General features: G+C 41.5%; 1 protein-coding gene across 4 annotated transcripts in view; it reads right to left on the bottom strand.

Annotated features, from left to right (window-relative positions):
• Positions 1 to 12,435, bottom strand: part of DAAM2 (dishevelled associated activator of morphogenesis 2) — a 276,268-nt gene that overhangs the window by 16,730 nt on the left and 247,103 nt on the right. For all 4 annotated transcript variants that reach the window (XM_020785056.3, XM_020785053.3, XM_078383030.1 and 1 more), the window contains one exon: positions 8,385 to 8,516. In XM_020785056.3, the coding sequence (XP_020640715.3) occupies positions 8,385 to 8,516 (132 nt within the window). The remainder of the gene's footprint in view (positions 1 to 8,384; positions 8,517 to 12,435) is intronic.

Here is a 12,435-nt window from a genome sequence, read left to right on the forward strand (position 1 = left end):
GAGGAAATGTGTGGAGTCATTGGTGGCTGTTTTGGAACATTTTGCAAGAAATGAGTCAGATTTCCTGGGCAAACTGGTAACTGGTAATGAGACATGGATCTATTGTTATGATTCTGAGAAAGGAACAGTCTAAAGAATGGAGGCACAGTGGTTCCCCCAGGCCAAAGAAGTTCTGAGTGTAAAAGTTGGTGCAGAAGCAAATGGCAACAGTTTTTTGGGATAAGAAGGGAGTTCTGCTGGTGGACTATCTCCAACAGGGTTCAACCATCAATGCAAAATATTACTGTGCTTTATTGACGAAGTTGAGGCAAAACATCAAGGAAAAACGTCAAGGAAAGCTCTTCAAAGGTGTCATCCTGTTGCATGCCAATGCCTCACCACACAATGCAGCTGAAACAATGGCAAAACTGACCTCCTTATGCTTTCAAGTGATGCGCCATCACCCTATTCTCCCGACCTGGCTCCTTCTGACTATCATCTGTTCCCCAAACTCAAAAAAACATTTAAAGGGACAACAATTTGGGAGTGTTCTGGAGCCAATTAATGCTTCAAATGAGTGGTTACATCAACAGTTGCAAGAATTTTATTTGCAGGGACTTAAGGAGCTGCAGGACAGATGTCGCAAGTGCATTGACTTCCTGGGGGAATATGTAGAATAGTGTGGCAGTTACAGCTTCCTAGCTCAATTTTTTTCTGGGAAGGGCTCAGTACTTATCAGCACCCCCTCGTAAACCAGTTGCTAGGCTACCTTTGCTTGGAGTCTCATGCAGCAAGAAAAATGAATGATAGTTTATAAAAGCCGATTTCTTGTCCATGCAATCAGAGAGATGAGGCAGGCAAGATCTGAAATCTGACCACAATTACTTAAACCTCCTCAAGTAAGTAGCCACCAGAAGAAGGAAGTCACCGTAGACTGAAGGTCAGTTTATGTGAGCAAAGGGTGTTCTGAAATCAGCCTAGTTGCACGGACAGCGGAACTCTTGCCATTCCATGCAGAGAAGTGGTAAAAGCAGACTGGCATGTGATTGTCACTTCAACGCTGGCAATGGGATACAATCTGCACCAAAACTGTGGACTATTTCAAGGGATACAAAGCTGATTAATGCCAGCAGTTCTCTAGTAGCCAAACTTTTAAAAAAGAAGATCTATTTCAGCTTTGATACCATTATGTGTGGGTCTTGTTTCTAACATGCAGAAGAAATAGTTTCAATATATTCTAGCCTCAATCCCTATAGGCCACTTGCAAAATATTCTTGTGGCAGAGACAGCAGTCATGATGAAATGCACACAGAGGGCCTTTTATCTCCACACACTGGGGGTGGGGGAGAAGAAAAAAATGTCTTATAAATGTCACTGTTAGTCCAAAATATAGTAGACTCACTGACTCAATGGGAATTTACTGTTGTAAATTAACACTCATGTAAGTTCCATTAATTCAAAGAGTCTCCCTTATATGGAACCAATGACTGGATTTAGGCCAGGTCTACTTTGGTTGGAACTACCCATTGGATTTAGGCCAAAGAGAGCATGAGAAATAGCTTAAGAACAGAAAATTCCAGTTCCTTGCTCCAACAGGCAGATCACTGCTTGATGAGGAGTAAAAGCTACAAGTTCCTCCAGAAGCTAAAAAGAAATTTGTTCAGCAATAGTCGGTTGTGTCCCTATGAGTAAAGGATACAGAGCAAGATACTGATGGGACATGTTAAAATAATTAGTCATAAATATTTTTCTGGGCAAGAGTGTTCTGTTGGCAAATATGTGTGCAACTATTTTGAGAGATGTTTGGCTTCACTCTTCCAGACACAGGAACCTGGTCTTCCTTCTCATTAATTCTAACTTTGGTGAATGTAATGTCAGAAATAAATTGCATAATGTGATGGAATAGCTATGGCAATACAAAAGGTTGCCCTGTGCTGCACAAACAAAAGTAAATAGAAAGCTCTCATTTGTTGGACTAGATTAATTATCATAAGTCTCTTTATTATGGTGAATGACCAGTAAGTAGTAGGTAAATGTAATGTACAAGATATTGTCCAGACTAGTATAAAATGGCTGAAAAATTGGACAAAATACTATGAGAGCATAATTATTAATAGTTGTATCACTTTGAAGGTTCCAGTTGTGACAACCAATGTATAAACTACAGATTTGATAAAATGATTTCCTGGCAGATTCAGGCTCTCACAGCACAAGATTTTGAGATAAGATCTGAGATAAGGTAGTATACATCTGATTATCCAGGGAATTTTAATTATGAAAGATTCAATACTTTTTGTTTGTATATCATGATAAAAGATACAGATAACAGGAGACACAGGTAACATCAAGGGAATGTATGACGGTATCAAGCAGGCTTTAGGTCCAGTACAGAAGAAATCTGCTCCTTTGAAGACTGCTACAGGCGTGATCATTCAGGACCAAGCATCACAGATGGAACATTCCAGAGAGAATGTAGTAACTGAAGAGGCATTAAATAACATTGAGTCTTGGAAGAGTTGGACAGCAAACCAACTTTAGCAGAAATAAAAGCAAGGCACCTGGGAACGATAACATCCCTGCTGTAAAGAGACCATCACCACTGAGCTGTATGAAATCTTTGGTCTTTGCTGGAGGGAAGTTGGAGTACCACAGGACATGAAAGATGCATACATCATCAAATTGTACAAGAACAAAGGAGACAGGGGCGACTGCAATAACAACCATGGTATCTCTCTTCTCAGTGTTGTAGGGAAGCTGCTTGCCCATGTTGTGCTGAAGAGACTCCAGGTGCTTGCAAACAGAGTCTATCCAGAATCACAGTATGGGTTTCATGCTAATAGATCCACCAGTGACATGGTATTTTCCCTCAGACATTCACAGGAGAAATGTTGGGAATGACAGCCATTCTTTGCGGCCTTCATAGATCTTACAAAGGCCTTTGATTTGGTTTGCAGGGACGGCCTTTTTAAATAGTTCCCAAGATTGGATGTCCACCTCGACTCTTTAACATTATCAGGTCCTTTCATGAGGGAATGAAGGGCACTGTAGTTTTTGATGGCTCAACATCGGATCCCTTTGACATCCAAAGCAGAGTGAAACAGGGCTGTGTCCTTGCGCTGACCCTGTTTGGGATCTTTTTTGCTGTCATGCTGAAGCACACCTTTAGAACTGCAACAGAAGGTGTCCATCTTCGGACTAGATCAGATGGCAGGCTCTTTAATCTCTCTAGATTGAGAGTGAAGACCAAAGTACAGCTGAAATGCATGCAGGATTTCCTCTTCGGCAACAATGTTTTTGCCCATTCTGCTGAAGACCTCCAACAACTCATGAATCATTTTAGCAAGGCCTGCCAAGACTTTGGATTAACAATCAGCCTGAAGAAAACACAAGTCATGGCCCAGGGCGCGGACTAGCCTCCTTCTTTTACCATATCCACACAAGATATGTACAGTGGTGCCTCGCTTAATAATGATAATCCATTCCAGGAAAATCGCTGTTAAGCGAAAACATCGTAAAGTGAAATAAAAAACCCCACTGAAACGCATTGAACCCCATTCAATGCATTCCAATGGGGTTAAAAATTCACCGTCCAGCGAAGATCCTCCATACGGCCATTTTCGCTGCCTGTATAGCGAGGAATCTGTCCCTAAACACAGTGGGGAGCCATTTTAATTACCCGGTGGCCATTTTGAAACCGCCAATCAGCTGTTAGAAAAACAGCGTTTTGTGAAGAATTGGTTCCCGAAGCAGGGAACCGATCATCGCAAAGCAAAATTCCCCTATTTAGACCATCGTTTTGTGATCGCAATTGCGATCACAAAAAGATCGTCGTAAAGCAGATTCATTGTAATGTGGGGCAATTGTAAAGCGGGGCACCACTGTAGGTTGTTCATGACTTTGTGTACTTTGGTTTAACAATTTCTGATACTCTCGGTAGGAGAGGAAGCTGAACACGGTCCATATGCATTGTCTCTGACACCTTTTTGGTATCACCTGGCAGGACAAAGTTCCAAACAGAATAGTCCTAGAACGAGCTAGAATTTTTTTTAGCATGCATACATTACTGAAACAGTGGCATCTTTGTTGGCTCGGGCATGTCATGAGAATGGCTGATGGTCGGATTCCAAAAGATCTCCTGTATGGAAAATTAATGCAGGGAAAGTGCATTACATCACAGCTGTGATACAAGGGTATCTGCAAAAGGGATCTGGAGGCCTTAGGAATGGACCTCAAAAGATGGGAAACCTCAACATCTGAGCATTCAGGCTTTAGGCAGGCGGTGCATCATGGCCTCTCCCATTTTGAAGAGACCCTTGTCCAGCAGGCCAAGGCAATGAGGCAGTCCCAAAATCAGCCAAATCAGGGAGCTTGGGAACAGACTGTATTTGTCTTCAGTGTGGAAGGGATTGTCACTCTTGAATTGGCCTTCTCAGCCACATTAGATGCTATTCGAAGACCTCTATTCAGAGCATATTACAATGGTCTCTCGAGACTGAAGGATGCCTAATCTGATGATAAAAGAGACATAAGCTGTCAATTTTCCAGAATCATAGGGATGCTTGTGTGGAGGAAACTTTCCTTCCAAGAATAAAGGCTCTGTGGTGATGTGAAAAGGAAAGTATATAAAAGTAATTCACTAGTACAAAGTTTAAAAGTGGTCTATCAATTGCAGTGTTGTTTCAAATTGATCCTAAATCATGTTGATGTTCAACATTTAGGATTGTTGTTGTTTAATTGTTAAGTCATGTCCAACTCTTTGTGACCCCATGGACCAGAGCACGCCAGGCCCTCCTGTCTTCCACTGCCTCCTGGAGTTGGGTCACATTCATGTTGGTAGCTTTGGTGACACTGTCCAACCACCTCGTCCTCTGTTGTCCCCTTCTCCTCTTGCCTTCATACTTTCCCAACATCAGGGTCTTTTCCAGGGAGTCTTCTCTTCTCATGAAATGGCCAAAGTATTGGAGCTTCAGCTTCAGGATCTGACATTTAAGATATGCTGCCTTAAAGGTGATATGGCTATTTCCTATCCCAAAGAGATACGGTAACTTGTGGAAAATGCATACCACTGGAGTTTTGTGGACAAAGATTGCTTCCAGGCTGATAAGTAATAATCTTGTAAGGTTAAGGGAGCTAGGCCAGCTGGAAAAAACATGAGCTTCCGCCAGAGATTGAAGGTGGTTAACCAAAACCTATTTTCAACTGCCATGAATCCCATTTCTATTTAGAGAGTCATATTTGCAATGCAACAAGGTAACTGAGGGATAGCTTTGAGGAATGTCAACTGAACCTCTTGCAAGAAGAACAGATAGATTCCAAGATGAACACTATATTGAAGGTGGTTTGACTCCAAACAGCTGGCATATAAAAACACTCTCTGGAGCAAAATAAGTTTGTCAAAGTCACTTTGTAGTATTATATGGTCAACATGCTCCGCATGTGCCTGACAGCTGCCAGTCAGTTGGAAAATGGCATCTAAAAACTTGAAAGTACTCGTTTGATCTTGTGGTCATTTATGGATCACCTATATGGCTTCAGTCTTTTACTAAAGACAAAGACCTTAGTTTTACAGTAATCTGTTTGTAAGCGTTTGTCATGGTAGTAGCAGGAATATGTGCATGTTCAAAGATTCGTGTCAGCTTGTACACATGGCATCACAGGTGCTGTGTGTTCCCTTTCCCTGCCTCCCCGGCCAGTGCCCCACTCACTAGCCAGAGTGCACTCCTCTCCTCCTTGGCTGTTCAGCCAATCCCAGGCAGGAACAGGGGATGGCCTGTCCCACTTCCTAGTTTAAGTGGGTACTCAACCAAGGAGGTCAGCAGGGAAGCTCGTGCTCCTTCTGGGAACTGGCTGAACAGCCAAAGAGGAGGAGGAGAGGAGTGTGTGCTGGCTGGTGAGTTGGAGAATTCACATGGGGAGAAGGTGCCCTACTTACAAACCGTGCCCATCTCTACACTAAATCATCATGCTATATATGCTATAGATCAGGGTCTAAATCACCAATGTGAGGGCACAACCTGGGAGTTCTCTGGCCTGTTTTAAAGCCCGCAGTTAATCACAATATATTTTCTTTCTCATATTATAGAAGAACAGGGCCATGTTCTTAGGGATGAAGAAGAGATAAATTAAAGGAGCATCCATGAATCATCAAGAACTGAACATTCACAGTGCCTCCACTAATGAAGATTTTTAATCTGATTATTAATAGAAAGCAGTCTGCATTGCCATCTGTGATGCACAAAAGAAACAAATATGAGGCTTCAGACCACTGGTCAACCTAGAGCCCTAAGGCTCTTTAAATCTGGTTGTGGAGATTTCTATGTGAGGGATGATGAATTTCCCCCAGTTACCACAGAAAACAACTCAGTCAAGAGGTACCATTCCCACTATAACCAAGCCTTTTCAGAAGATTGTAAATGTTGGCTAACTTCACTTCTCCTTTTGCTTCTTGGTTATATATTTCACTCCCTCAGGCCACAGGGGCCAGACAGAAATAGAAGCAGAAAAACAACTCAAGAACAAAGATCCTGTTAATGAAGAGAAACCAAACAAAAAGTGAAAGGTCTGGGAAGCTACATATGCCACCAGTATCCAAGCCAATTCTGTTTTATCCCCCAGGTTCCAAGACAGACGTCTGATGGCTTGAAATAACAGGCTTGTTATTTTAAGATAAAAGTCATTAATTTTGAGTAAAGCCAGATAAAATACTATGTGTATTTCATTATTATAACATTTCCATTTCCCCATTTAAAAATTAAAATTCCCTTTTTTTCCAGTGACCTTATGGTTTTTATGCTAAGAAGAAAACCATTTTAGCCCTTAGAAACACACACATAAAGGAAAGATGGATATAGCTCTAAAGGTCAGAACTGAGTTGGGGCACAATATTTTCAAACAACCTGACACAGAACAGGAGACCCTGACAGGTGTCATGAAAAAGAGAGGAAGACTGGATTAAACAGTTAGCCTATGTGAAGGTTCAAACTCGGGCCCAAGTAATAGTGTATTTATCAGATAACACCAACAGGGATAAGAAATCTGTCCCACAAATGTCCTTTTAAAACTACCCACAGCTCAGAATAGGTTTTTTTTTCTTCGTCATCATCTCATGATAGAAGTCATTTTCCCACTGGTGTACAGTGAAAATTCAAAAGAATATCAACACAGAATATCCTAAATCCTGGAAGGAGAAAAGCTATCCATCACATCAAGGACAGCTCTTCCATTAGGCAAAGAAAGTCAATGGCCTCAGGCAGCAGATGCGTGAGGACAGTAATGGCAGTCTGCCAGCTGAACAGCTGAACTCTTCAGGTGTTCCCTACTGTTAACAAGCCATGTATAAACTGCAACAGGCATTGTGGTATCCCCTACCCTATTACAAATGCTGAAATAAATTTCACCAGCTCATCTAGCTGGCTTCTGTATACAAGATGTGGGGCTGGTGGGGGCATCGTATGTGGGATGGATGGTAAGGGATATGCCATTTTGCTCAAGGTTGATCCATACAACATCAGATGACACAGGACAAGATTAGCAGGACTGCTCCACATAATGTGTACAACAGTACAGTTTGAAGAAAGGAATCTTGCAGCATATGAATGAGAATCCTTTAGGTCTCTTGGATGTACACAGGCTTCCTCCATATGTTACACTGTCAGAAAAGAGTCACTTCTCTGGTTCTCAAGAGGATCACTGAGCAATGTGGAGTGCAATGTGACACATCCACCAGTGAAAGCATCAAGTCAAATATTTCTGTTACATATCCACAAATGGCCTGCATTCACAACCTCTGAAGTTCAGGACATCTAGCAACTCATATAATATACTATATCTTTTCAAGCTAAGCTACTGTCATAAAAGAGAAAAATGGTTCATGAGTAATATGTACGTGGTACTATTTCCTACACTTATCACGCTAGCAAAGCAGGGCAGATTTGTAATTGTTACACACCCTGTTTGCATTATGACTTCTTCTCTTAAAACCTTCTTATGGCTTCTTATCCTTTGCTTCTAGGTTCCTTCCCCGCCCTTGAGAATGCCGTCTCAGTGCCAACTTCTAGTCAGGAGCAAATAAAATGAGGGTCTACTCTGAAAGCTGATTTATGAATTACCTTTGTGAACATATGAGTTACCTTTGTGAACACAGTGTACAGGTCTTTTTGTGACATGAGTTATCAGCCACCAGGCCACAAAAAAGGGTCTGTTTTGTAGCTGACTTCAATGGCCCTACTTTAGTTGAGATTACTAACTGGATGTAGGCCAATGATATTTTGATCAAAAAAGAGGTCTTCTCAGTGTCCTGTACAGGCTTAAAGCTGTGGGACCCAACCATTCATTACTTTGTGTTATAAGCTACAGGATCACAAGAATACAAATCAGAAAAAAGACTCTTAAGTGTGTTTCCATACCTTATCCTTTGCATCATTCAGAAGATCTTCTAGCTCTGAAAAGCTAAAACTTGCTACAGTGATAAAGTCACTCATGACGGGGACAAACTTGTCCCCTGGTTCCCGTATACGTCTCTTCTGGTAGTCCAGCTCCTAAGAAAAAGAGAAAAATCAGAACAGAAGGCTTGTAGATAGCGGGGAAGTCTCTGGTAGTTTAGTACAGTGGTTCTTAACCTTTGTTACTTGGATGCTTTTGAACTGCAACTCCCAGAAACCCCAGTCAGGACAGCTGGTGGTGAAGGCTTCTGGGAGTTGCAGTCCAAAACTCCTGAGTAACCCAAGGTTAAGAACCAGTAGTTTAGTAAAATTGGTGCAGCCACTTTTGCTAAATTCAAACAACAATATATAGGATGGACAGGTTTGGAAATACCAAGAGTCTGTAATTAAAAACAGTCACTTCTTAAGCATTCCTAGTATCAATGAATGAACCCATTTTTATCTTGAATCTCAAAATAATTGCTGGTGTAAAGTTGGGGTGGGGTAGCTTCTCCACCAGGATCTTTTTTCTTGAACATTAAGAGAAGCTTTGATTTTGCCAAGTTTTAGGATCCTAGTTTTAGAAGTTTACCTACTTTTAGAAGTTTAAGTAGAAACATGTGATCAGTATTCCATTTGTGAACCATTAAACCTAAGAGCAGGAGCATTTGAGAAGATATGGCTGATGTTCCAAACCTTGAAAGTTCAATCTTTCAGTTTTTAAGAAGTTCGTGTACAATCCTCTGACCTGTGGCATGCCAAGGAAAACATGCTCAGTAACAAAGAAAAACTCCATTGTTACATTTTGGCCAGTTAATAGAAAGGTAATGAAATTACGGTGAAGCCAATGGGTATTTATTTTTGATGTTAATGATTTTCTAAAATGAGACTTTTGGGGGGAAAAAGAATCAGGTATCAAAGAAAGAAATGAAGTGTAGCCACTGTGAAGACCAACCACTATCAAAGTCCCTGAAGAGGGAGCATATATTTAACAATGCTTAACTATGCAAAAGGTCCCATGTTTAGTTCCAAATTGGAAGATCTTGTGCAGTGAGGTTAAAAAAACCTAACACAGAAAACAAAACTGGGCAGGGTAGGTCTATAAAACGGCAACATAAGCTCAGAGAGAGAGAGAGAGAGAGAGAGAGAAGGAAAACCAGGTTGCCCACTTGTTCAATCTGATCATGGAAAAGTTGTGTATGCATATTTAGAGAATATGTAAAAGGGCAAGATATCTGGGGCTTTAGAGATTGTGTTCGAATACAGACTGCTGGGCAGTCTGGTGGGTGCTGATGGGATTTGGAATTCCACAACATCTAGAAAAGTTGCAGCCCTAACTTACAGTGAATTAAACATCGGCAGTTCTCCAGGTCTGTCTTAAAGTGAAAGCAGAGAGTGGAGAGAGTGGGAGCTAAGAATGGCCTAGGGGCATACAGAAGCAAAGAGGTACATCAAAATAACCAAGAAATGGAGACACTATAGACCAGTGGTTCTTAACCATTGTTGCTCGGATGCTTTTGAACTGCAACTCCCAGAAACCCCAGTCAGGACAGCTGGTGGTGAAGGCTTCTGGGAGTTGTAGTCCAAAACTCCTGAGTAACCCAAGGTTAAGAACCAGTGCTATAGACAAAGCCCAACCGTAACAATGGCAGAACACAGCCATTATTAAGAAGCAGATCATTTCTCCTCTCTGCTATTCAAGATTACATCATCATCATCATCCCTTAGAACTGCAGAGAGACCCTATGGACCACCAAGTCCAGCCCTTGTCAAGAAAACACAGTGGAATTGAACTCCACAGCCATATGCCTAAACCACTGAACTATCCAGAAGTTCAAATGTTCATGTCCAATTGAACATTTATGTTTTACTTATGTGAAAGGTGGCACATGCAGGGTGACTCCCACCACATTAACATTCCAATCTAAAGTAAATTTCTTCCACTTTCATTTCAGATTTCAACAAAACTGGATAACCCTGTGCTGAGACCCACTGGGCAATGTGTAGCCCGCATAACTGAATTGAATTGTAAATAACTTCAAGCACTACGGGGTGGCATATAAGGAGCACACTTTGCTTTGCTAATGTGACCATTTCAATGCTTCTTTCTCAAGATGCTTGTCAGTGCTTTGAATGACCCCAGGAGGTCAGTCAAGGACAAGATCAAGGATTCCTTGACACCTACAGTACTTCTCTTCAATAAGCTTCACCATTGTTCCATAAGCAAGTCCAAGAATGGGTGCTGCATAGCTTTAACATTTGCTTTAGCCTCTAGATGTTCTGCCACCTTCACACAATTAGTTCACAACTCTGATTTTCTGCAGAGGAAATTAATATGAATATTAATCAGATTTTAGAAAGGCAATGTGAAGGGTGCAAATTTGGAACCTGCAAGTGCTGCCACTGTTTTGAATTTTCTCAATAGGAAGCACAAGCTGCTGTTGCAACTACCTAACAGCCCAGAGCCAGACCCTGAGATCTTCCTACTTATGTAAACATTTCTCGTGCCCTTTCTCTGCAAGATGCAAAGTGCATGTGCACACAACTCCAAAGAGAGAGAGAGAAAACACACACAGAAGAGGTGGCTGATAATTAAGACAGGCGTCAATAACCTGTCTGTCTATTGATTCAAATTAATAAATCAATTAGCAGTCACTCTCATTTGGAACAATTCACTTAGCTCATGTAGTTTGCGAATCGTGCAATTTTGGAAGGAAGGACAACCAGCAAATTGTTATTTTCACAGATGCACAAAAGCTTTACTGGAAGCCCTTGAAAACATCTAGTAATCCATGCTAGTGAGGTGAAGAATGTTGCAATCCCTCATCTTTGCCTGCCAGAAAAACAGCTTTAATTGTGTCAAGGTTTAGGTCAAGGTTGTCTGAAGGACCATAACCTCCTAAACTCTGAGATATTCAGAAGAGTACCTTGTCTCAATCCCAATAGGCATGTTTGGTGGAAAGGTGAAAGGTGGTCCTGGTGGCTTTCCCAGCCTGGGAGGCTCCTTTGAAGCATAGCTCAGTGGGCCTCCTTGTTATTGTCCTTTCCTAGCAGATAAGGTTGTGACACCTGAGAAGCTATGAGAAAGGGGCCTTCCATGAACTAATGTCCTATCAAAAAAGTAGATGGCTTTTAACATTGCTTTATTTAATTCAACCGTTGGCTTATCTAGCTGAATATTATCCAAATAGACTGGCTCTCCAGGCTTCCCAACAGGAGTCTTTTGCAGCCCTACACAAATAACCTCAATTTGGAACTGGAAACTTTTGAATGCTCTCCTACTACTGGGGCTCTTCCACAGGGTCACAATTTCATATCCGCGAATGCTCGTCGGGCATTTTCTTTCTCTTTAGCTTTCCACATTTAGAATGCAAGCTTCTTGGGGCAGCAAGTCCATCTTCTCCTCTGTTCATGTTCCATGTACTCTGGTGGCTTGCTTATACAGTAGGACCTCCGTATCTGCAAGATCAATATCTGCTGAGTCACTTATCTGCTGCTTGAAAATACTGTAACCCCAAAATCAACCTATCCAGGGTGTATTTATCTGCTGGCCACTAGAGACAGCCAGAGAACATGCAATGTATAGCGTTCAATACTTCCACATTTTCTGGCATCCACGGGGGGAGGGGGCTTGGAACCAATCCACTGAAGGTACCGTGATCTTACTGTAATAATGGCTAAAATATGCTTCTAGTTGTATACAATACTACAACTTGCACCAAGACTGTCTGTAATGTTCAGAGCTTAGCAAGAGTTCTTTTTTTAGGATAATGGGATCCAAAAGGAGAGTTTTAGTCTGAAAAAGGACCCTCCTCCCCCAGATCTTAGGCATTAGCCATTTTTCTTCAACCCAGGAAGAACATTCAGGATTAGATTTTTTGACTGCCAAAAAATAAAAATAAAAATAATAAAAAATAAAAATAAAAAATCTCCAGAGTCACCATTACAGATCTTCACAAACCTGAGGCCAATGCTGTTGGCCGGAAAGCAAGTGCCCTGGCAGCCGTTCTCACAAAGAGAAATGACCGTTTACAGC

The sequence above is a fragment of the Pogona vitticeps genome, chromosome 1 (genome assembly GCF_051106095.1).
Source record: "Pogona vitticeps strain Pit_001003342236 chromosome 1, PviZW2.1, whole genome shotgun sequence".
Classification (NCBI taxonomy): domain Eukaryota; kingdom Metazoa; phylum Chordata; class Lepidosauria; order Squamata; family Agamidae; genus Pogona; species Pogona vitticeps.